Below are 25,455 nucleotides of genomic sequence, written 5' to 3' on the forward strand. Positions count from 1 at the left end.
ATTTGGGTCAAACTAATCTCGCGGAATAGTCTTAACCATTCTACACTCTTTCAAATCATTACCGTCCATATCTCAATTATATGAACACTTCCTTATTCTATTTCACCAAAAAAACATCTCAATTATATTTGTGGGTTAAAATTTTAGTATACATTTTTAATAAAATTTTATCTCCCACACTTATAAAGGTTTTTATACTCCATCAAAGATTAAGGATATGACATATTTTATTATGCATAATAAAATAAATAAAAACTAAATATGTAAATAAATGTTAAATTTTAAAAAAAACTGTTAAAATTGTAAATTTAATCATTATCATTTTAATATAGTATTATAAAATTATATATTTATATGTATGAGCACTATTGTATTATTTGTTTCAAACTAATTTAATTATAATAACACATTAAATAGGCATGATATTAAAAATAAAGGGTAAGCTACCTAGTTGGTTACCCAATCTTTAAAGCGTTTTCATTTTGGTCACCCAAAATAAAATTCATGCAATTTGGTCAGCCAACTTAACTAAACATTAATCTCTAACCGCAGTTAACTGTACATTATTTGTACTTTCATTTTGGTCACCTAAAAAAAATCTTTTTTAAGTATTGATTCGGGTAAAAAATTTCAAAGATTAAAGGGAAAAAAGGGTAGAAATTAAAACAATACACAAAAGTTATCAAATTGTACTTGTTTATCCCGGTGCCAAAATTCTAAATTTGAGTTTTGAAATATAAATTTTAAATATTAATATTCAAAATTATAGTAGCAAATCGGCTAACATTATCAATAGATAAAAAAAGGTCAATAATTGATTTAATTTATTTTGATGTTTTCAAATTATTTTACAAAATTATCAATGAAAATTATTGTATTTAATACTTGTCTACAAAACTCAATTTTCTTTTGACTATATATCTTGAATCTTCCATGCTAAGCTAAAAGTAAAAAAATCATAGCAATTATTTAATTTTATCTCCCATTCTAAACAAAACTCATATTTTTTCCATCACTTATTTACCCAAACGAAGAACAAGCAACTAATTTAATTAATTAAAAGTAGATTTCCTTTATTTTTAGCTTAGCATCAAGATTATATAATCAAAAGAAATTTAAGTTTTATATTTTCATCACTTAAAGATAATTTATTTGAGTTGATTTCGTAAGGTAGTCCAGAAAAATAAAATAAAATTATAAAATTTAAAAGGATGTTAAATTAATTAATTTTAACATCATAGTAACAAATTGGTTGACATTATCAATGGGTAAAAACATTTTAACAATTTATTCAATTTATTTTGATATTTTAAAATTTAAAATTCAATATTAAAAAATTTAAAATTCAGCAATAGGATAAATGAGTACAATTTGACAATTTTGTGTATCATTTTAGTTTCTAACATTTTTTCACTTTAATCCTTGAATTTTTTTACCTAGTCAATACTTAAAAAAGATTTTTTTGAGTGATCAGAATGAAGTGAAGTAAAAGTTAGGTGACCAAAATGGAAGTGCAAACATAACGTGGCATGTACAGTTAACTAACGTTAAAAATTTAATGCTTGAGTGACTAAAATGAAAACACCCTAAAAGTTGAGTGACCAGCTAAGTAGTTTACTTAAAATAAAAGAATAAGATTAAATTATGAATAAAATGAATTCTAAACACGTAAATATATAAGATTACCAGTACTAGATATACTACAATTGCTTACCATGATATTGTCATCAATTGTGAATTAGTATTGAGTTAACAACATTATTTGTGCATACTAAAACATATTAAAATAAAATTTTGGTTAAGTTTTACTAATCCTGAGATCAAATTCAGTTTTTTGTTTTTTAAAAATTAAAAGACATAAATATTTTTCATTTTAATTTTATAATTTTTCTAATTGATTAAATAACATTACATACCAATATTATAATTTATAATACGAGAATGAGTTTTAAAATCGAGACGAAACGTCGCTGAACAAACCGCACTCTACACGCAATCCCTGAACCCATCTTGGCTAAGAGATTATTACTTTATAAAAAAAATTACTGTTACTTGCAATAGGTATTTCATTGGAATGGATTTTGATATTTATCTCATAAAATAAACTTAATCTGCGTTTTTGTTAATTAATGATTCTTCCAACTCTTCAACATTATAAAATAAGGAAAAGGAAACTGATCACATTTAAAATTACATGAAGACGGATCTACTCCAAATCTATAAAATCCAAAATCAAATAATTGAGTGAGCAACACACTGTCCGCTTGGACAAACGTGAATGTCAATCTGCCATATCTTCCAACTCTTAATCTATACCTATATGATGTATAGTAAAAAAAAACAATAATAAAGGTGATTGTATACTAATACACTAAAACCTGTATGAAAAATCTAGATTCCTTTGCTACCTTCTTAAAGTTTATTCAACGCTATGCTAGCCAAGTAAGATCTGATATAATCAAATAAAGATCATATATGATGGTCTGAGCACTCAATTCACTCTGTCTCAAGCCCCGCAACAGAGCCAGAACAATATCATATAACGAGTGTAAACCCTACTCTCCACATTCAAATAACTCTAATCATATATATCATATTATAGCATGGCTGCAGGAAATTTCAAGTTTCAAACTCCAATCATTTCTTTAGATGTCAAGATGTTCAACTGGATTTCCTCTAATGGCTGCTTGTTTATAATGCTGTTAGGTTCCATACCCCACCCCCCAACATAATAAAAAAACCAATTTATGGAATGCCATGTCAGATACCAGAAAAGAGTATGTTGACCTAGTTGAACGAGGATGGACTCGCGTAGTGGGGTGGGGTCCCAACAGCATTCATTCTCCTTGCATTGTAATAGCTCTTAAGAGTAACTCTGCAAAAAAAAAAACGGCCTATTTGATTAAACCGGATGAAATATAGTGAAACTACAAAACAAGGCAAAAGTACCCTTGATTTTCACAACAAAATTATGCACTGACTGTTATAAATCTCAAGCTTATATCTGCTTCCAGAAAAGGGCTGCGACCATAGACGATACGTTCTATGGGTTCTGATAAACTCATAATACAACATGAATGCAAAAGCTTTTAAAAATAAATCATACCGGATTATCATTAAATCCCCTTTTCCATCCATTTTGCCTACATAGATTAAGCCAAGGCCAAAGCTTTTGTACATACCTGTTGTGTTGTGATGCAAAATCCTCTTGTTCATGGACACTCTTTGCAGGAGAGCTATGTGTCAGTACCTGTTGCCAAGGAGATGGGAGGAGAGAAGCTAACCAAATTGAGCTAATATTATTTTCAATAGTCATAATAATTGAATAAGAATGAGGGGGGAGGGTCTTAATTCATACTTTCTCCAACCAAGAACAGGACCCAAAACAAACAGTATTAACTAACAAAGAATTTGGTGAACGGAGCAAAAACACAAATGCCCCCACGCCCCCCACACTGCCTTTTACTAATATCAACCTAAACAACTTTACAATTTATGTCACCACCAACATCAGGTGGCGTTTCTTACAAATAAATTGAAACCAAAGACAACCCATTGCCAACAAATTCAACCACAAAATCATTTTAAAATACAAATCACTTGCCAATCTCTCCAAATAAGAATGGAGTCTGCCTGGAGGAGTAGCACCGAAGTCATGAGGAGGCTGGTGAAGCCCAGTTTGTTCAGTCTCACATTATTGAGCAGTTACACTTGGATTCTAGCTTTGGAGGGTTCATACTGTCCATCTTATTAGGAATACCAACATTGTGAATTGAAGGTTCGTAGGCATTCTCATCATTTACAGCCTTGGTAGGCACAGATTTTACATCAGTTTCTACCCGCCTCTGCCTGACCTTATGAGATTTTGAAGTCCATCTACCAACAGTTCGCCCCCGTAGGTCTTTCCTGTCAGAAGTGGAATTCCCCAAGATTGTCACAGTTGGCCTGGAACCTTCCAATGGCACTGAACTTTCCTTTTCAATGGCAATGGTTGCAGCCTGGTAGGCAAGATCATGGATAATGGAACTGCAGAATAGTATTGTGTCTGTTGCTTCTTCAAGTGTCAGGCTTCTGCCCTTACTTCCTCCACGGCATTCTACCAAGACAGTCGATTCCTCTGTAAAAAGGCATAAAAGTTTCATCAGAGAAAGAAAAATCCCTCTGCCAGTCAGTCACAATTCAGAACCAAATTTTAGCAAAGAATCATATACTGGCTGTCGGTACTACATTCTAAAAGCCATGGACATCAAGACACAGCAAATATAAACATTATCCAATATACAAACTGAGGAATAGAATTTTTTACGTAAACACAGAGGTCAAGTCCATTCTATTTCTTAGAATGAAATGAAACAGCAAAATAAAATTAGTTCGGCAGTGCAAATATAGATAAAAATATGTTAGCAAATAATACGAAAACAAGCGGACAGAATCAATCAGCCCAATGCCAATGAAAATAATCACTGCAAATGTTAGTAGCTTTTGGTACAAATATGTTTGATGCACCATTCTCTACACCTGAGAAGTATTGCACTAAAGTGATCTAAAAAACTGGGCTTGTTAATACAAAATGGTCCACTGTTTAGATATTCAATGTGCAAGTTTGTCCTTTTTACCTTTTTCGGGGTACTAAGGAAAAAATTTACGGTAATTCCTGACTTTTATGACCATGACTCCATGATAAAAAAAAGATTTAGAGAATGACAATTTTCATGCATATAAAATTATTGGTAATAACTGCCAAGTAAGAAATTTCGCTGTAGATCACAAAATGGCAACATATCTACGAGGGTAATCTAAACTCAAGATGCTTCAAACTGCACATCTCTTATCTCTTGTTGAAGCCACAAAGATTACATTCAAGACAAACAGAGCTTGGAAACAGGCTATCCTCACATCCATAACCAGAACCAGTATCTGCCTTATGCATAGCTTTCCCAAAATATGAGTTAAAGCCTTACAAAGTATGCGACTGAACTCAATCTGAAATAAACAGATTTGAAACTAGAAACCCTGCAAACCATGTCTACCCAGAGCATAACTTTTATTAGGAAGGCCAAAAAGATCAAAGTAATTTGGCTGTTCCCATATGTTTATCATCATTGTTGAGCTTGATGTGAAACAGAAAAACAGAGATGGCTTGAAAGTGCAAAAGGAACAAGATAAGGTCCAAATTTACAGATCTACTTAAAGTGATGGATAAAATTTTCCACCATCCCAGAACAAATGCAAATTTACCACTACTTTAGTTCTATTGAAAATGAAAAAGAACTACAAAAATTATGTATTCCAATATTCCATGGCTTCATGGAATATATCCTTTATGAATTAACTTTTGACCAATTTTAAACAAACCTAAAAGTACAATGTTAAAATTGCTCACATTAAAAGATAAGTGGTACGCTTGATTTATAGACCCGACTATAATGACAAACTTGAACCTTAACCCCAAAGAAAAAGAGAAAAATGGTTAATCATGATGGATAGTCCATGAAAGATTGAATCTTAGTGTTGCTAATTAATGCTCTTATAAATAAAACCGCAAGAAAGCAATCATAATTGAAGAAAGAGTAAGTACAGCCAGCTATTCAAAGGACTTGCATGAATAGTTCATGAAGGATATAGATGCATCATAAAATTGTTTATTAGAAATGGTAGATGAAAAGACCTCTTGGGAATGGAAGTGAAATTTTACTTCCAAGTTGAATGCCTAAAGTGCATGGAAAACAATAATAAAATAATTACATACCTAAAACACCATCTGTGTGATCTGACATATTACGCTCCTCAACAGCAGTAATATCCACATCTAAAGGTATAGCAACTGACAGGTCCTCGGATCTCTTCTTTTTCCTCTCAGAATTTGGAGACAAGCCATCAAGTTCTGAACTGCAGGAACTCTGGCAGGAATTGTCGATTTCTATTTCTGAGATTGTAGTCAAAGAGTTGTGGCCAGCAGCCTCAGCAGCATCTACTCCATCAGGAATATCATTTCGCATACCATGTTCTTCAAGAGTGGTAGCTAATGCTTCAACACTTGAGGCAATCCTGGAGTTACTAGGCAAGCTATCTCCATTTTCATATGAAACACAATCTTCATTGGGAGGAAGTGGTGCTGCTGAATTGTCCTCTAATAGCTCAGAGGTTAAAGTATCAATTACTGTACTACTTTTGTTCCACTCGATACAATCGTTCTTGGGAGCAGCAGCAGTAGTTAATGACAGATCTGCTTCTAAATTTTCTGAAGTTTTGGCTAGAGAAACTACAACTGTTTCCTCTGCTTCCTCAAATTTCAGATTACGAATAGAACCCTCAAAATTTTCATCATTTGTGCTAGATGCAAGACTTAAAGCTTGGTAATTATTGCTTGAACTTTGAGACAAAGTAAAGCTTTGAGGCTTTGCATTCAAGTCATATCTGTAATTATCCAACTCAGATTTTCTACCATTTAATTGTACACGCGCATCTGTTTGCCTAGATGAGCTGAATTCAGTAGAGGATGATGCAGATACACTCCCATGTCCAACAGAGCTTCTGAAACTGTTAGAACTGTCTCTTGCATAAGAAAGATCTTCAGATGGTATGGTAGCAAAGGTCCTGCCTAGAACAACAGGCCCCTTGCTGCTGCCTGACCTCTTTAACAGCACAGAAATACCTACAACTTCTGATGTGTTAACCTTCAAACTGGAATGTTCATCAGAGTAACTCAACTGCTGACCTCCAGTCTCCCTATCAAGTATAGAATGATCAACAGTTGATTGAGCCATCTCTTGCTGATAACCAAGCCTCTGCTCACCTCTGTCCGTTAGAGAACCTCCAATAGAATTTTCTTGACTGAAATTTTCACTTAGTTTGATATTTTTTTCATGCTGAGAAATCCAGGGTTCAACTGCATCAGTAACTTGTGATAGAGAATCAGATGGAGGAATTGAGGTTTCCAATTCAGGAAAGGGTTTATCCTCTTCAGTAATTTTCATAGACAACCCTGGACAGTTCTCTGCATCAGAAATGTCGCCAGAGACAATATCATGTTGCCTACTGCAATCTGTGCAAAGACTGATTTCTTCTTCAACCTGTTCAATAACACGATACCTACAACCACATTTAGAACAAATTTTTGTGTTTTCGAAACTATACACTTCTGAAAGATCACCCCTGTCACATAGAGCATCAGAATTTGAACTCATTTCCACTTCAAGACTACGGTGACCTAACTCCTCAGAGTGGTCAGGGTCACATCGGATCGCGGAGTCTCTATCAGCATCTTCAATAAGACTATTAAGCGAGTCATTACGCCTTTCATAACTAGCATCCTGGTTTATTACATCCATCTTATCGAAGGCAAAAACCTCTTCTAGAACATTGCCGTAAGGTCCCTTTCCAGATTCACTTGCCATGTCATCATGTTGATGGTCACTTCCTTCAATATCAAGCACAGCACTTGTACCTTGATCAGAATTTGCATTACTGCTGGTAGTCAAAGATGAGTTCCTTGACATCAACGAACGATGTACAGAACTTACCTTCCCAGCATAAAAACCAGTACTTGGAACACTAGATAATAGAGGCCTGAACATATTTGGAGGGCTCTTCCGATGATCCTGTATCAAAAAATTGATTATAATAAACTACAAGGTCAGCATCGATGACCAAGCACCTTTGATATGCATTAATTGTGCACAAAAAGTTTAAATGAGAACAAGAACATGCATGAAATACAACAAGAAACCATGTGAATTATTTCATGACTATCTTAAATTTATTTTTGCTTAGCAGTAAAGATAGACTACGCAGATTGCACTGAAGTTTGCGAGGTATTTAACACATTAAAACATGTCAAAAGAAACCTTACTGCTCCAAAAGCTTACTTAATATGAAACATGGTCTATAGAATGAGCTTTAAACAGGAGATTCTAGAATTTTGACTTTCCTCCCCCACCCCTTCTAGACATACCAAATTAATATTAAACACTAAGTTGTCAACAGTCACCACCAAAAACTTCGCAGTCATATCATTTGGCAATTAATTCCAGCTGTAATTCTCACAAACAATGCTTACTAACTAGTAGGAGTACATCAAACCCATCAATCTAAATAATACCATCAAGATTGCCACCTCTAGATTTATAGCACTTACACAGTTTCACACTCCAATAGAAATGAAAAGATAGTTAAGCGCTTGCATTGACCTTCCATACCTCTTTTTCTATTATTACCAGTCTAAATCTATACCGTATTGGTAATAAGGTCTGGAAGGAAAATTAGTGTTTTCTTTACTTTCCTCTGTTGCATGGCATTCGAAAAGGAATTAAATAAACTAGTAGCAAATAAGGCAAGGTAGATTCAGAACATTAGAGCAGACAAATTAACTACTTATATTTTAACACTTGTATAAGGGCAAACTGCCATAACAGATGCATATTGCCTTAAAAAATGTAATAAAATACCATTTGACGAAGAGCAGAGTCAAAGGAACGTTTTGGAGCAGAACTTGGCGACAACACTCTAGCTGATTTCCTGTTAAAGGTTGGCCCCTTGTTGCTTGGGAATGCACCAACCCTCCTTGAAACAGAATGGGTTGATCCACCAAGAGGAATAGAATGTATAGGGTCTACATCATCATCACCAGAAGATGCTACAGACCCTTTACTGTACAAACTAAATTGGTCTCTATCATGACTATGAGATGAACTGGCACTTCTAGAGGCAGTCGGGGACATCGATTTCCTGCCAAATCTTGCATCCCTCCCATTTCTAGATGCAGGTGAGGAACCCCTCACATATGATGCTGGTCGATCAGCCAGAGAAGTACGAAGATTAGGCGGTGCATCTAAGGAGAAACCTGGAATGTTTGCCTGCCATGCCCTTATTTTTGGTGATGTAGAGTTTCCCCTATTTGTCCTTATAGGGGAAGTTCCCCTTCCCCCTGTGCTTGTCCTTTGAGGAGTAGGAGTAGAAGACCTTCGAGCAGGCGTTGAACTTTTACTAGGGGAAGGAGATGGTCTCCGAGTCGGAGTAGCTTGCCGTATTGGACTGGACTGAGGTGCTGAAGATGGCCTTCCTCTAGATTGGAGTGTGCTACTCCCAGACCGAGGCGATGGACTTAAACGATTTGGACTCGCGCTGCCCCTACTGCTTCTGTAGCTTTTGTCCATCTGCATATTGTACATAGAGGATAAAGGGCAAAGTTTTGGAAAGAATAAGTTACAACCTTCAGGATAAAACCTAGAATGGATGTTAATGAACTATTTCATTAACAAACATTTTTCATTCCACAAGAGTGAAATGATAACTTACCGTGGATGATCTTGATATGGAAATGGGTTGAGTACGGGGTCTACCACTGCGGGCAACATTAGCTGGTGGTGGCTCATCATCCAACGAAGGAAAAAGAGGGGTGTCAGGTGGAGTTAATAACCTTCAAAATCACCAAGAAAGACAATGTGTGAGAACCAAACAAATTCAAGAAGTACAGATACAGATACCATCTCAATAGAATACAATTAATGAAAAAGAAATAATCACATGATTCTAATTTCATGATTAGGCCATTGGCAATGACTTAATTCTAACATACACCAAGCATGAACAGACAGATTTACATGCCAGCTTATATTACTATTTCAACTTAGTTCCAAGCAAAAAGTACGTCATATCACAGTTCTAAAATAAAAGTTCAAAAATAACTATGACCTACCATTCATAATCATTTTTCTCTTCATCTGCATCAAGGAGTTCACTAGTCTCCCCTCGAACAGGAACGGAAATTCCAAGCTTGAAATCTGAAAAATATTTCAGTTTTGTAGCTGTAGAAAAATTCAAAACCAAAGAAACCAAACATTAATGTTAGTTAGCAGACACTAGTTACATTCCTCTATTCAGGAGCAAATACACCCAAACAACTTAGACGACAAGGCAAAGCAGAAAATTACAAAATGAGTCCTCTGCATCATCTGATGACTGAAGCAAAAAATTCTCCCTTTCTTTGGACTGCATTTCATTGAACAAAGCAAGGTCATCATCTTTTTCTTGTACATTCAGCCCACTCTCCAAACTACGCCATCTTTTGTGGTTTTCCCCTCTCAGCTCCCTCCCTGGAGAGTATCTTAATGCTGGAGAAGGAGGCATCTCTCCTGCCCTAATCTACACTTCCCAAACAATCACAGCAATCTCTCCAGCAATCCAGTAAGTAAACAGCTAACTTGCCCCATAATTTAACCCCAATTTGCCCCTTCTGTGTTTCCAAGTAACAAATGTAGCCAACTTCAATATAACTCAAAACAAGGGTGCAAGGCCCGGTTCCCAAAATAGAATACTTGATAAAAAAGAGCTTCAGCACCAGTAACTGAGCAATAACCACCACCAAACTGAGATGCTCATGATGGAAAGCAACTTCCAAACCCTAAATTTCCATCAAAACCTTCATTGACCAAAACCCAAAGTCAAAGTCAAAATTTTCAGCCACCAGAAACCGCCAAGCAAAACCTTTTCAGCGCCGTTCAAAATCAGTGACCGAATTAATTCACCTGTAGGCACACAATTTTATCCATATCATTTGAAATTCATTTCACTAATGGGACTCGGTCAAGTTCATCATACTAAATTACAATTTTGTTTTTGTTCTATAAAAAAATCTCATTTCCTTGTTTGGGTTTTCAAATTTTGATCAATAGGCTCTTGAATTTTGTATTGCACCTGTTACTAATTTTGTTCAATGTATTTTTTTTTCTCCCATATTTAGGAGATTCTAAAAACAAAAACAAATTAGAAGTTTTAATATCTTAAAAAAATGAAAAATCCAGAAAAATAAAAAAATAGAAAGAAAAATTTTTTAAGGGAAGTTGGAAACTTGAAATCTGAGATCTGAGATTGTAGTTGAAATAGGGATTTTGTTTGGAATTTTTTGAAGCTAAAAAGGGAACCCGAAAACTTAGGATCAAGAAATTACAAGGAGAAAAAGGAAATAAAACCAAGAAACGGACTTGCTTGGCAGATTCGATCTTCATCAATTTATGACAAAGCCGTTATTTAAACAAAGAAAAACACAAACAAATTCTTATGACCAACATCAACAATGGAAACCAGAAAAGGTCACAATTTCCCAGCAAATCACAAGAAAAAACTAGACATTATTTTTTTAAAAATTTCCTTCCCCTGCCTTCCAGAAAATTAAACACAGAAAATCAACAGAATATACACACACATATGAATGCGCAAAGAAAAGGGAGAAGAGAACACTATTTCTGGCAGTGAGTTAAGGTTTTTCTTTTGGGATTTGAAGGATAATTGGGGTTAGGTAGTTGTTTCCAAAATCAAAACGGTTAATACCTCGAGGAAGACCGAAGGGAAATTCGTCTTAAATCCGGTGACCATCTAACGGCAGAATGTGGCGGTTAAAGTGTTAGAAACCGCAGGATTCGGGCTTAGATTTAGAGCTTTCGGTGTTGATTTTGAAAAATCTAAGCTGATTTTGGGGTTTACAAGTTCAAAAGGAATGTTGTTGTCAAATTTGGGAAGTTTCTACGCTTACTGACAGCCGTGAACGGTGGTTGCCGCAACGGACGGCTGAAGCTACAGTGACAGACACACTAGAGAAACTTAGAATAGTAAGCTTTTCTCTTCTTTTTTTTTGTTGGTTAAGAGGTAAGAAATAAAATAAATAAAATAAAAATGAATGTTATAAAAGCTGCTGGAGTCGGTTCGCACAGAGTCCGCGCCAGCACCGATGCTCCACCCGACCCGATTTCTTTATTCTTCTTCTCTTTCTTTATTTTAGGTTAATAAATAACACTATTATTTTATTAATGAATGATAATTCGCATCTTATAACTAAATTGGTAGTTGACATTCACGGCAAAAATAAAAGAAGTACACGTAAAGCTCCTTTGACCTACCATCAAATTCCTATTTTTGAAAACAACGTTTTAATAAGTAAGGCAAAATTTTATTTTCTCTCCTTTTCTCTCTAACTTTATTTAATACTTTACTATTACACCCAAAATAATTTTTCTAACTCTAAAATCTTATCAGATTAGTATTTGATACACTGAGAGTATTTTTTTTATTCCACAATCATGTAGCTTGGCAGGGAAATTTTGAGGTATAGGTACAGGATCATTTACATGTAATGCCGATTGCTCATGCAATTTGAGATCCTTATTTTGGCTAACCAGCGATAGAAGCTTTTACTAGAGGGGACACTCCTGATCTAGTGAATATCGCTTACTCTGGTGTTTATCAGTGGTGGTATACAATTGGGTTACGTACTAATGAAGATTTTTATACTGGAGCCCTTTTTCTATTATTTCTTTATGCTCTATCCTTAATAGCAGGTTAGTTACACCTACAACCAATTAAAGAATTATCATGTGTCTCTTTTTTAAAAATATATATATTTAAATTTTACTATACCTCTATAGGACACTTGACATTGCTTGTGGAAAAAATTCGTTGACAATATATCAAATACCATTCCTTTTATATTATGTTATTTATAAAAATAAATTATATAAAATCAAATAAAATATAAAAATTAGATTATGTCTCGCTCACAATATAGATGAAAGAAAATACTTTACATAAAAATTATTCAATAATGATCATTGGTGGATTGGTAAATAACTTGTGCTTAAATCTATTAAACAAATGTTCAACTCTTGATTTTGTTGCTTTAATAGTTTCATTTAAAAATCATATAAAAGCATGAAAATACAAAAGTATCACCATAATAATACTGATTATCATTTAAAAGAAATATGAAAATAAATCGCATGAAAATACAAAAGTATCACCATAATAATATTGATTATCATTTAAAAGAAATATGTAAATAAATCGTTTTCAATTAAGTTGGTATCCTGTTAACTTGTGACACAAATTCAATCAAATAATTTATAATAAGTATGGATAAATAAAATTTTAATAGATGTGATAAGAAATTATGATTTAAAATAAAAAATAATTATAAAATTAAAACAAAAGAATTTTAATAAAATATCTCAAATAAGCGAGAAAGCGATTTTATCTAAATCCAATCCAAAAATTTGATAAATCGATCCTTTTGTAAAAGAAAAGAAAAGAAAAGCTCAATTTTTATAAACTAATATACTAAAAAGCTCTTCAACTATTATAATTTGTTTAAGCAAGCTCTTATACTATTTTGTAGTTAAATGAGCCTTAATATATATCTTTTACTCATGAAAGTCCTTCATTTTAATATTCTAATATTAAAGTAAATATATTTTAAAATTTTAAATTAATTTGCATTTAATACTTATGTGAATTTGATTAAAATAGCTTATTAAGTAAAATAAAATAATATTTTAAAATTCTTAATCAATTTTTACAAAATTCGATTACTCTTTTAAATTTTATGTTGACTTAAAAAGTGTATATATTTTTATTGCATCAACAAGAAATTAAGATAGATGTTTAAAATTCAAAATATTTTTACTTTAATATTAAGATGAAGGTCTTTTATGGGTAAAAATCATAGGTCAGGGGTTTATTTAATTACAAAAATAGATTAGAGTTATTTTAGCATATTAGCCATTTTATAAAAAGGGAAAAACAGCGGATCGAAACCCGTGGATATTAGATTTTTTTTTTTTTTTTTGTCATCCCTAGCATTGATTGCGATTTAGATCTTAAATTGCAAAGAATAAAAAAACAATTAAAAAGCAAGTTACAGTGCGGAGAGTCTGGCGCAGCTCAGGGCGGTGGCATTAAAGCAAAGAGCGATGGGTTTGGAACGGAGACACCTCGAATTTTCTCACATTTCTCTCTTCTCCAAGAAAAATGAGAGAGAGTAACTTGGAAGAGAGAATAGAACAACTCATGTTCGCCTTTCCTTTTTGCTTTTTATTTTCTGGCTGTTGTTCAGATTTGCTTCTTTCCATTGCATCAAGCTTACATTATCCCTTTTCTTTTGTCAGTCTTTCTCTTGCTCTATGATTTCTTTTCCTCTGTTTTTTTTTTTTTTACTCTATTTTGATTTACCACTTCAGTTCCTGCCATGATCGAGTTTAAATTAATTATTGGCTAATATAATCTACACAGGTTTTTCTTTTAATTTCTATTAAAAATATTGTATGTTCCAATTTTTATTTTAAATATAAATTAAATATGTATAATAATTTTATGCCGAATGAAAAATAAAAATCTGAAAGATTTAAACAATGATTTTGAAAATTTTACTTATTGTTAAAACTCTAATTTCTTATGTTAATTAGATTTTGGTTATGTTGGTAAAATTTAGATTTTAGTCAATTTTATAACATAATCAAATTTAAATGACGTGTAATCTAAATAGTTAGGTTTGAGACCTATTGATATAATTTTCCCCAAGTACAGAAATAATCATTTCAATGGTGAAGCCAATTTGTTTTTAATTAATGAAGCTAAAATAAAATAAATATACTAGTGGAGTGGAGCCAAGGAGTAGATTTTGTATTTAAAAACTTAAAATTGAATTATATATTTTTGCATAAAAATATTTGAACCAAGGGCCAAAAACTCCTGCCTATTCTTTCCTTCAATTTTTTTTTATGAAAATTAAAGGAACCTCAAGAATTCAACATTATTGTAGCTATAATCAGTGCCAATTCGATCCTGTTCTAAAATCTGCATAATTTCAGTAAGTGGAATAACAAAAATCCTCATTTATATATAAAATTGATAAAATAAAATAAAAACACCAAGGTATCCAACTAGAAAAAAAAAATCATTATATTTAGGTTGAAGCTCGTCGAATATCGCCTTTTGAAAACAATCCAAGTTGTAATTTGCTAAAAACATGAGGCATAAGAACAAAAATATTGTAATAATTAGGCAAAAATAATAATGATTAAAAAAGAGAAAATAGGTTATGACTAAAAAAAGGGTATTAGAATTGATAATGATTACATGGTTATTGGTTGGTAGGTGCGTAGGACAAATCTTAGATGCCTTTTTCTTTAGTTTCGTCTTCCAATGATGTCCTAACTGCTCTTATATTCCTTCCTATTTATCTAAGTCATCCATTAAATTATTTTTAAACAGCAATTTATTTTATTCAATTAACAGATGTTGATAGTTGGATTAAAATTAAAATTAAATGAATTTTTTGAACTATTAAAAAATGAACATAGGCAATGTGTTTTTAATATGTTTTATACTTATTTTAACTAAAAGACAAAAATATATAAATTCCGGTTAATTCGATTAACCGGTCGAATTAACGAAAATATTTCAATTTAGTTATTGTATTTGAAAAATTTTCAATTCGGTTAACGGTTAAAGATTTTTACATTTCGAATAATTCGATTAATAACAATTCAGTTCGATTAATAACCGAACCGACTGTTTGAACACTCCTAACTTCAACCCTAATCTATTAAATAAGTAATCCAATTTTTGTCACTTTATTTGCTCTTAAAAATCCCTATAATCTTTTAACCTATAGGTTGGTTTCATTAATTAGTCGAATATTAATTCAATGAAAAATAATTAAAAATAAAAAATTGTAGGTTTTATGCTTTTCATTAATTTTATATATTTTAAAATTAAAGAGCTTAACTTATAATTTAAAAAAATAATGGTTAAGTTGAAAGATTTAAAATCGCGAATTTGATCTTTAATCTTGATGGGTTTATATATTCTTTTCTTCTTCTGTAACGTACATCTTGTAATCTAACATATATATATATATATATAAAATAAGTCATTTAACCAAAAACAACGTTAGCCATTAAACAACAAAGCAATTGAAGTGCATTGCAATTCTCAAAGTGAGCTTTGTGGGTCTTTCTTAGGGTTTATTCTAATTAGGTTTAGAACTGGATGGATTGACATTAAAATAAAATAAGAGATTAGTTATGCAACTTTGTTTTAATTAAATATTTGAAGACCAATCACAAAACCCACTACTTTAATCATTATACATATTCTAATCTCAAATTGCCTGAATTCTATACAATGATTTTTGCTCAAAACATCCTTATTGATTTATTCAATATTAAATCAGTCCAAATTTCACTTAAATTCCAAAAAAAATAATTTACTCTAAATTAATTATTACAATAATACATGACACATGTCAAATGGTGTTTTGTTGGATTTTATTTTTAAATAAAATTTATATAAATATTAAATTTTTTTATAAAAATCAAAAACAAAATAAAAGTCTATTATAAAATAAAAGGATAGAGAGAAGAGTAAAACAAGAGAAATAGGACAACAAAAGAGAAGAACGTATTTTATTTGTCAATAGGGATATATACAATGTTTCTCTAAAGTCTATATTTATAGATATAAGAAGCATACATGATATAAAACTCTACTTCTAACGGACATTAGAGTCCCGAGTACGTCAAACTTATTATTCTAATGAACATTCACTTCTATGATAATGATAATATATTTATAATACTCTCCCCTTAGATGTCTATTGATAGGTAATGTGCCTCGTTAAAATTATATTAAGATAAAAAAAATCTTATGGGAAAAAAATTCTTAGGGACGGAAAAAGAGTACACTTATCCATAATACACAAAACATGATGTCTCATTAGAAACCTTACCAAGAAAACCTAATGGGACAAAATCTCGGTTAAGAGAAAAAAAGTACCATACATATTTACTCTCTCTCATGACAACATCACATGATATCTCATATTCTATGTATTCTAATATTAAATACTAGTTTTTCAAATGACTTCTTGAACAAATTTGCTAAAAATTTATATCATCATTCTTCTGAAAGTCACGAGTGAGGAAAAACTTGGGGAGATATATTTTGATCTTTTCAGGAGTTCCAACAATAATCATAACAAACTTTGATCACAATCTTTCTATAAAAATACATATTCAATCAATTGAATAAATATTTACTCAAACGTATTGAGCAATTTCTCAATAATTTCTATATACTTCTAAATCTTTCGAGGATTTTAATATAAACCTCACTATATATTGATTCATATAAAATTGTAACAATAATCACTAGACACAAATTAAATTTTCATGAACGCCTAACTAATGAGATATCTAAAAGTTTATTACATCCACCACAAAAAATACTTTTCAATGTCATGACTTAGTGTAAAACTTCATTTTCTTATTTCATTTTTGTAGAATTGCTCATTTGTACCTTCACTAGCCCTATACCTTTATATCTTTGAACTACTGATCCATAAACTCCACATATTTTAGTTCTACCTGAATTACATCTTTCTACTTTGATCAATCTATTCCATATCTATACTTCTTGACAAATTTATTTAAGATCCTAATTTTCATTCATTGTTCCAACAATAATATTACATGCAAAACCGTTGTTGACAACTTTACATTTCACAGTTTCATATTTTCTTATATTGGGGAGGAGTTGTAACACTTGATTCCCAATTAACCTGAAAATTTGAGGTTTAAAGCGAAAGAGACCGCAAGTTGGGAACCTCTATTGAAAGAAATGGTCTACTGTATGATAGGAATATCGTATAACAAATTTTTTACCGATTACATGATTAATTGATAAAAGGAACAAATTGCATAAAATGCAAAAGTTGAATTCTAGTAGCTAAAAGGATCAAATAGCTATGGAATTCAAAATTAGAGGTCCTTATATGGCAAATACACCATTAAGAGGAGTTAGTAGATAAGTTTGATGATTCATCCATGGAAAATTAAATAAAAATGACTAAATTGGAAATAGAAATAATTAAAGATGATAAAAATCTAATATCATCTTATATCATCATCTTTCCCAAATCAAAATACATGGAAACCCTAGCTAAGAGAAAAGAGCTCAAGCAAGCTTATTTAGCTTAATTGGGTAAGTAATCTTGTCCCATTTTAGTAATTTTATATTTCCAAGATCGTAATAGTTTAATCTAGCTATTTTGAGGATTAATTTGTAAAGTTATCAAAGTACTAGGGTTTTCCATGGATAAATATGCATGAATTATGAAATTTATGGTAGAAAATGAAAGATTGTTGATAGATAAACAACTTTTGTAAAGTAAATTTTGATGAAATTGTGATTTAGGGATTAAATTGTAAAGATGTAAAATTCATGGAAAAATTCTGAATTTTATGAATTACATGGGCTGCAAATGTTATATGTAAAAATCGACTAGGCTTGGAATAAGGATTAAATTGCATTAATTTCATTTTCCAAGCCTATGGACGAAATTATAATTAATCAAAAGTATATGGGCAAAATGATAATTTTGCCTAAGATGTGAATTGAATTGAATTGATTATCAATTGTATTAAATTGAGTTAAATTTACTCGTATAGATCCAGATAGATCAAATGTGGAGCTAGATTGAGGTAAAGAAAAAATAACGGATTAGTAGCATACAAGTTCACAACATTGTTGAGGTAAGTTCGTGTAACTAAATTATGCATATTTACATGTTTGAATTAAATTTTGTATATGTGAATTGTGTAAATTGTCATATATATGAAATTGATCACATATCTGATAATACCCGACAAATAATAAGTCTCATTTGGATAAATAAGATTCGATAGATACAGGGTTCCCGAATTGGTTGTGGTCTTGCATATGTTGTGAACACACCATAGCTCAAAAAGAACGTCCCGTTATTAGCTCTCATGAGCATCCCGTTAATAGCCCTCTCGAGCTTCCCGTTATATAGTTCTTGCGAGCTTCCCATTAATAGCTTTTTGGAGCATCCCGATTGGTTGTGACTCTACATGTGTTGTAGACACACCACAGCTCTTATGAGCGTCCTATTATATGGCTCTTCGTGAGCTTCCTGATTAAAGGCTCTTTGTGAGCTTCCCGTTAATGGCTCTCCGGAGCTTCCCGATATGGCTCGCTTGAACTTCCCGATATATGGCTATCCGGAGCTTCTTGTTAATGGCTATTCGGAGCTACTCGTTATTAGCCCGCATGAGCTTCCTGATTATGGCTCTTATCAGCTTCTTGTTATATAGCCCGGATAAGCTTCCCGTTATATGGCTTACATGAGCTTCCTGTTATATGACTCGAGAGAAGGCTCCCCGATTATGTGCTTAAACGAGCACTTTCGAATATGAATTGATGAATTTCAGATTCATACACCTCATGTGTACCACCCTTGTATCCATCGATATTTTAAATGATTAAACGGGTAAAGTTTCGATATAAGATGATATGAATTCAAGAATGAATAACTATGATAAATACGAAATACTTGAAATACAAAGATATGATATGTATATGTTCATGGATACTTGAAATGATAAATACCTGTATGTGGAAATTGAATATTGATGAGCTCATACATTTTTCTTTATATTCATGTGAATTACATGACTAACATGCTTGATGAGGATATGTGTTTAGACAATTGGCCAAATTTCTTTGGATGTATTTTATATGCTTACCTTTAATGTAAATGAATGGTAAGTTAAATTCCAGTTATATGAACTTACTAAGCTTTAAAGCTTACTCTGTTTTATTTCATCTATTTTATAGTACTCGGAAGCTCATAAATGTTGGAAGTCGGTCGGAGCAACATCACACTATCCTTCAGCTCACTTCGGTATAAATAACAAAATTTCTTTTAGGTATAATGGCATGTATAGGCTAACTTTGGCCAAATGATGGCATATATGTGTGTTGGTTGTGATTTGCCAGTGTATGGCTTAAGTGAACATATTTTGATGTAAATATATATCTATGTGTGTGGTTTTATCATGTTTGATATATGTTTGTATAAGTAAGCAAATATGAGTTTTGATCATCATAGTAAATGTGAATGCTAAGATATATGTGACAAAACGACTTGTTTAAAACTTGGGTTGTGTTAATTTGAGTGATTGGTATTGCCTTGTGAATGTATTTATGTGTTGATGTAGGTGTAAGACAAGTTGGGTGAGAAAAGTGGCCTTGGAAATGGCCTATTTTCGTCCACACGAGTAGAGACACGGGCGTGTGTCTCAGCTATGTGTGACACACGGCCTAATGCATGAGCGTGTGTTTTGGCCGTGTGTCCCCTACCTCTTAAAATTTCAAAATAGAATGCTCAAGGTTTTTCACACGGCCTGACACACAGGCGTGTGGCTTGCTGTGTGACCCCTGCACCTACACACGGTCTAGAACACGAGAGTGTGACTTGGTTGTGTGACCCAAGTCAGAGAGTTACATGGGTACAGACATGGGCTGGGACACGGCCGTGTACCATATTTTGAATGCCCACACTGCCTGGCCACACGGGCGTGTGTCCCCTGCACCTAGAAAAATTTTTGAAATTTTGTGAAAAATTCTCTGAATACCAGGTTTAGTCCCGAGTTATTTCTAATGTATGTTTTGGGCCTCGAAGGCTCATATAAGGGACTTTCTGAATAATTTTCTGACATGAATGTTAAATAATCAGAAATGTCCGTATTTAGTCTGAATATTCTGGTAATGCTCCGTAACCCTATTCCGGTGACGGATATGGGTTAGGGGTATTACATGAATAACCATGGAAGGTCTTGCATGGAGTAAACTTCATGAGGAGGGAGATAGATAAGTAGGAAAACCAACAAGTTAGTAAGGTTCGTAGCCTTTCTATATGTGTAAAAATAGGTAAATATGATTACGGACCTTCAGAACCATTTTAGGGGTTCCGCATGCCTATGAAAGTTTAAGCTTTGAAGATGAAGTGCAAGTCTAACCAGTAGGTTTTGGTTGTAATAATTAGCCACCAAGAGAATGGAAACTTTGACGTTCGAGAAAGCTAAGTTGTGGAAACAATGAAGCTTCAGGTGAGTTTTAGACTCTAAACCTATTGTTATGATATATGTTGTTTGAGTATGTCATGTTTGCATAAACATGAGATATGATGATATGTGCATGCGTTGCATGAAAACTGTGGGGAATACCTTTATAGGATGGATGAAGTTAAGAAGGGAAATATGGAGTGATCCTATTAATTACTGCCACAAGCGAAGCTCCAAGCCTTGCTGGGGGAAACCTGCGATGTTTGAGCATCAATGTTAGGTGGTGTAAATAAGGTAATAGGAGGAAGATTAGGGAAATTTGTATTATGGAAAAGTATTTACTGCGACGATGGTATCGATTGGTCCTTCAAGGCTACACCATGACGACGGTATATGACGTAAGACTATAGATAAAATACGCTATGGCAGTCTAGTATCAGGTATGTAGCATAAGACCATGGATGAAAGATGTCATGAAATCATAGTACAAGGTATAAGGTATACGGTGTAAGACTAGAAATGAAAGATGTTATGGCAGCTAGGTATAACGAGTAAGACCATGAATGAAAGAGTTCATTGCATCATATTATAGTATGCCAGGATGGTAGATTGGTGTAAGACCATGGATGAAAAACTCCATGGCATCCACATAATAGAGATAGTCCGTTGGGACAGTAAACACAGAACATAGATAGTTCGTTGGGACAATAAACATGGAATAGAGATAATCTGTTAGGACAATTAACATGGATAAAGTCCGTTGGGACAATAAACATGGGATAAGTTCGACGAGATAAGGGAAACAAGGTAAGAAAGATGTAAAACCATGTTCGACTAGGACAACCCATAAAGTCCGCTATGACCACAAACGCAGGGTATATTGCCAATGTGTCAAGCATGAGAAACCATGCATGCGGAAGAAGAGTTAAAAGAAAGCATAAATATGGCAAGTGGATCATGAGGAATCTGTCAAAAATGATGAAAGCGGTAATGATAGATGTGAAAGCTGACAGGTCATAGACAAGGACCCGACAAGAACTAGAGGAAGATAGGCCGTGTGAAAGCTAACCTAACCATGGGAAAGTAATATGGGAAAAGTGTTCGAGGATCACAAGTAAGGATCCGTCATGAAGAGCCACAAGAGGAAAATCTCATGGAAGGGATAGAAGTTTCACTTCCAGGATAAGGATTTTGTCATGAGGACAGAATATCTGTCAAGACTATTCCTCTTTGAGGAAAGTCTAATGCGGGTACACTGCCGCAATGATAGCTTGTAGGGAGGAAACGAGCAAGTGGGATGTCAAGCTCGTATAGCCGCAAGGATAACCTATTAATTCTGCAAGTCAGACTGACCATCACTTTATGGGACGGGTAAGTTCCCAAGTAAAGGTTGGAGTGAGGGGCGGATTATTCGAATTCGAAAATTAAACTCGATTCGAACTCGAAATTCGAAAAAAATTTGATTTGACTTGAATAACTCAATTAACTCAAATAACTCGATTAGTTTAACTCAAAATTCGAAATTATTTTTAATTTTTTTGAGTCGAATCGAGTTTTGCTCACCCTTAAGATTAAATCTTCCTTAGCTTTTTTTTAAAACAGTTTTCTTTTTTCTTTACATTTGTTTTATTTAATTCTTATATTGTATTGTCTTAAATATTGGGGTTCTCCATCATAAACCATCATCTTAATGCCTCTTTAGACCACTTACAGTATAAACCACAATTATTTTCAATTTCAAAATCATGCATTACATAATTGTTATAACAAATATAAAGATGGTTATAAAAAGAATTTTCAATTATAAAAATTTAGAAATACTTTTATTAAGTTTGAAAATTAAAAATAACAAAAATGAAATAAAAGAAAATATTTTGACAAATTGTTTCATAAATGGTAAAAAAAATGGAAAAAGAAGTTCGATAAAAATTATAAATTAATTGAAATTTCAAAAGTTTCAAATCAAAATTAATTATTATTTGGAACGTTTGGAAATTTTAATTATTCCATGATATTTTGAAATTTATAAATTTAATCTGGGTTTATTTTTTAAGGTTTTGACAAATTTTATTAAATTTTAAATGTGACACTCTACCTTTTTGGAAAATAATTAAAAAAGTTTTTTCACCATTTTTTTGTATTTTTCCAAACTTTTTATTTTAAAATTTTTATAACATTTTGATTAAATTTTATCACCTTTTTTAATGGATACCTTATTCATTTTTAAAATTTTAATAAATTGTTGGCAATTGTTTTGTATTTAAAAGAATAGGAATTTTATTATTTATTTGAAAATTTGAATAAAATTTTAAATATTTTTGAAGTTTATAATTATATTGACCTTTTATAATTTTAAAATTTTTGGAATTCTAAAATGCTTTAGTTTTTAATATTATATATATATTCCCAATTTTAAATTCAAAATGCATCATATATTACCAGAAATAATTAATGATGTTATTGATTATCTTTATCTGCTCATTTTAAAAATAAAAGATTTTAAGGAACTGTATTTCAAAATTCGAGGGACTTAAAGAGATATTTACTCTTGTTAAATCTTAATCGGTTTCTATTACTGTTCAATTTGCAACAACTTGAGAAAAGGTTAAAATAATACTTACTGGAAAGTAAATTTATATGATTGTCTCGTCTCGTTGAAGTTCGAGTTTGCTTTACGGTCGGTGTTGCACGTGAGGCTTGTGGCTTTCCGTTCATTTATTACATATCACAAATATAATATAATATATAATTTTTCTTTATTAATATTAAACTTTTTACTGACTTCAGCATCATGGACACAAATTCAGTTGAATAATAATAAAAATATTTTTATTTTATAAATTCAAATATATTATTTTAAATATATTTTTGTCATTTTATATAGAAAATAGAAATATATATATACATAATAAAATTTGAACCCAAATCTCTATATATTTTAATATTTATACTTTACTAACCAACCGTAGTCTTATTTGTTATTTCTATCGGTTTTTATAAATATGTTTATTATATAATTTTATTTTGCACTAATATTGTGAGTATCACATAATCTAGTAATTCATAAAATTACTATTTTTATATGATATCTTTCTATATTCGTAATCATATTAGATCTAATCAAATTAAACTTCTAAAAAGATGTAAACTTTTGTAACATTGTTTTCACTATTTACAAAATTCAAACTTGAGATCTTATCTAAAAAATAATCAAACTCCTTAACCATACAAATTATGTAAAAGAAAACAAACAAATATTAATAAAAAATTAAAATATTATAAAAAAACGAGATCTTTAGAACTCCCATGATTGACTTGGTAATCAAGGGATGTTCACCTATAGAACCCACCCAAGTTAAAGCCTTCGGGGAACAAGTGGTAGGCCTTTGTTTGATAACTCTCTTTAGACGTAGTGTGGATATGTCCATATCGTATGTCTGGGTACTAATCATCCTTAAATACAAGGCGTAAGAGTGATGTTTGGTTTCATTTTCTTCTGAACTCTCAAAATGTTAGTGCTTCAATGTCAATATAGGGGTCTGAGTAGATTTATTAATTTTAATATGAACTTGAAAATCTAATACGATTAACTTGTAATTGAACCCAATTTAAACTATGAAAAGCCAACAACTTGATCCAACTCAAAAATTAACCTAAATCCGAAATGATCCAAATTTAAAATCAACCAAATAAATAACCCAATAGGACTTAAACTTATATTAAGTACAATTTAAAATAAAAATAACAATTATATACTAAATTATTAAATTGTTTTAATTTATAACTTGTAAATTTCGCATTTCAATTTTTATTATTCTAAAATATGCAGTTTCATGCTATACCATATGATCTCGATAACAATTTGTAAATATAATAATTATTTAATTAAAATATATATGGTCTCTTTATTTGCAAGTCAAATTAATAAGTGAAAATAAATTATTAAAATGCAATGTCATTTTGATTCTATTTTAGTTCAACCTTTTTTTTCTAAAAAATCAATGTTTTATTTTCAATTGATTTTGATTGATTTAAAAACTATTTTGACTAATTTTTATTTTAATTTTTACATTTGTTTCAAATCCTAAAAATCTCATAAAATTTTTATTATTCTAAAAATTTTAGATTAAATAACGTTAATAACAATAAAACTATTAAAAGTTTAGATTAAATAAATTTTATTAACAAAAAATATAAAATTGAAAATTGAAAATATTACTAATAAAACTTTTATAATGAGATTTTAACAATAAACTTTATTCATAATAACTATTTTCCTCCATTCAAATACATTTTATTGTTTCATTATTATAGTTTAATTAATTTAAATTTATAGTAATTTATAATATTTTATATTAAAAATATTTTCAGTAATTATTAATTTTATAATAAATATACATTGATTCAATAATTTATTTAATTTTGATTTAATTTTATTTTAAAATTAAAAAACAAATATTATCGATTTTAATAATCAAATCCAATAAATAAGAGTAAAAGTGTAAATAATTTAACCCTAAAATAATTCAATTAAAAAAAATCTATACACTAAAATAAACTAAAAACCCAAATTCAAATGATTTAAAAACTCAAAAATCTAAAATAACCCAAGCATGAAACTGACCTAACAGAAGTAATTCAAAAATTTTAAAACCCGACTCCGGGTTCTAAATTCACTGCCTGATAGGCCCAATTGACAAGTCTAGGCGTGAGGCAATAACTCAAAAGACGTCGGTAGGCCCTTACTTATTTTTTTTTA

General features: G+C 31.4%; 1 protein-coding gene across 1 annotated transcript; it reads right to left on the bottom strand.

Moving 5' to 3' along the window:
- Nucleotides 1-3,280: 3,280 nt before the first annotated feature.
- On the bottom strand, nucleotides 3,281-11,653 carry LOC105794529 (uncharacterized). The gene is made up of 7 exons (XM_012623735.2): nucleotides 11,329-11,653; nucleotides 9,933-10,526; nucleotides 9,698-9,806; nucleotides 9,298-9,418; nucleotides 8,448-9,155; nucleotides 5,750-7,601; nucleotides 3,281-4,117 (listed from the first exon to the last, which is right to left on the bottom strand). Exons 2-7 carry the CDS (start codon nucleotides 10,126-10,128, stop codon nucleotides 3,690-3,692), a joined length of 3,414 nt encoding a protein of 1,137 aa, XP_012479189.1. The 5' UTR covers nucleotides 10,129-10,526; nucleotides 11,329-11,653; the 3' UTR covers nucleotides 3,281-3,689.
- Between the last annotated feature and the right edge of the window lie 13,802 nt (nucleotides 11,654-25,455).

This window comes from Gossypium raimondii, chromosome 3, assembly GCF_025698545.1.
Source record: "Gossypium raimondii isolate GPD5lz chromosome 3, ASM2569854v1, whole genome shotgun sequence".
Taxonomy (NCBI): Eukaryota; Viridiplantae; Streptophyta; class Magnoliopsida; order Malvales; family Malvaceae; genus Gossypium; species Gossypium raimondii.

Excerpts from the sequence above, each read along its gene's own strand:
- LOC105794529 (XM_012623735.2), bottom strand. The coding sequence starts at position 10,128 with ATGCCTCCTTCTCCAGCATTAAGATACTCTCCAGGGAGGGAGCTGAGA. Across the intron at positions 9,419-9,697 it reads GAGAAAAATGATTATGAATG|GTTATTAACTCCACCTGACA; the intron begins GTAGGTCATAGT and ends GTGATTTTGAAG. Across the intron at positions 9,156-9,297 it reads CCATATCAAGATCATCCACG|ATGGACAAAAGCTACAGAAG; the intron begins GTAAGTTATCAT and ends TACAATATGCAG.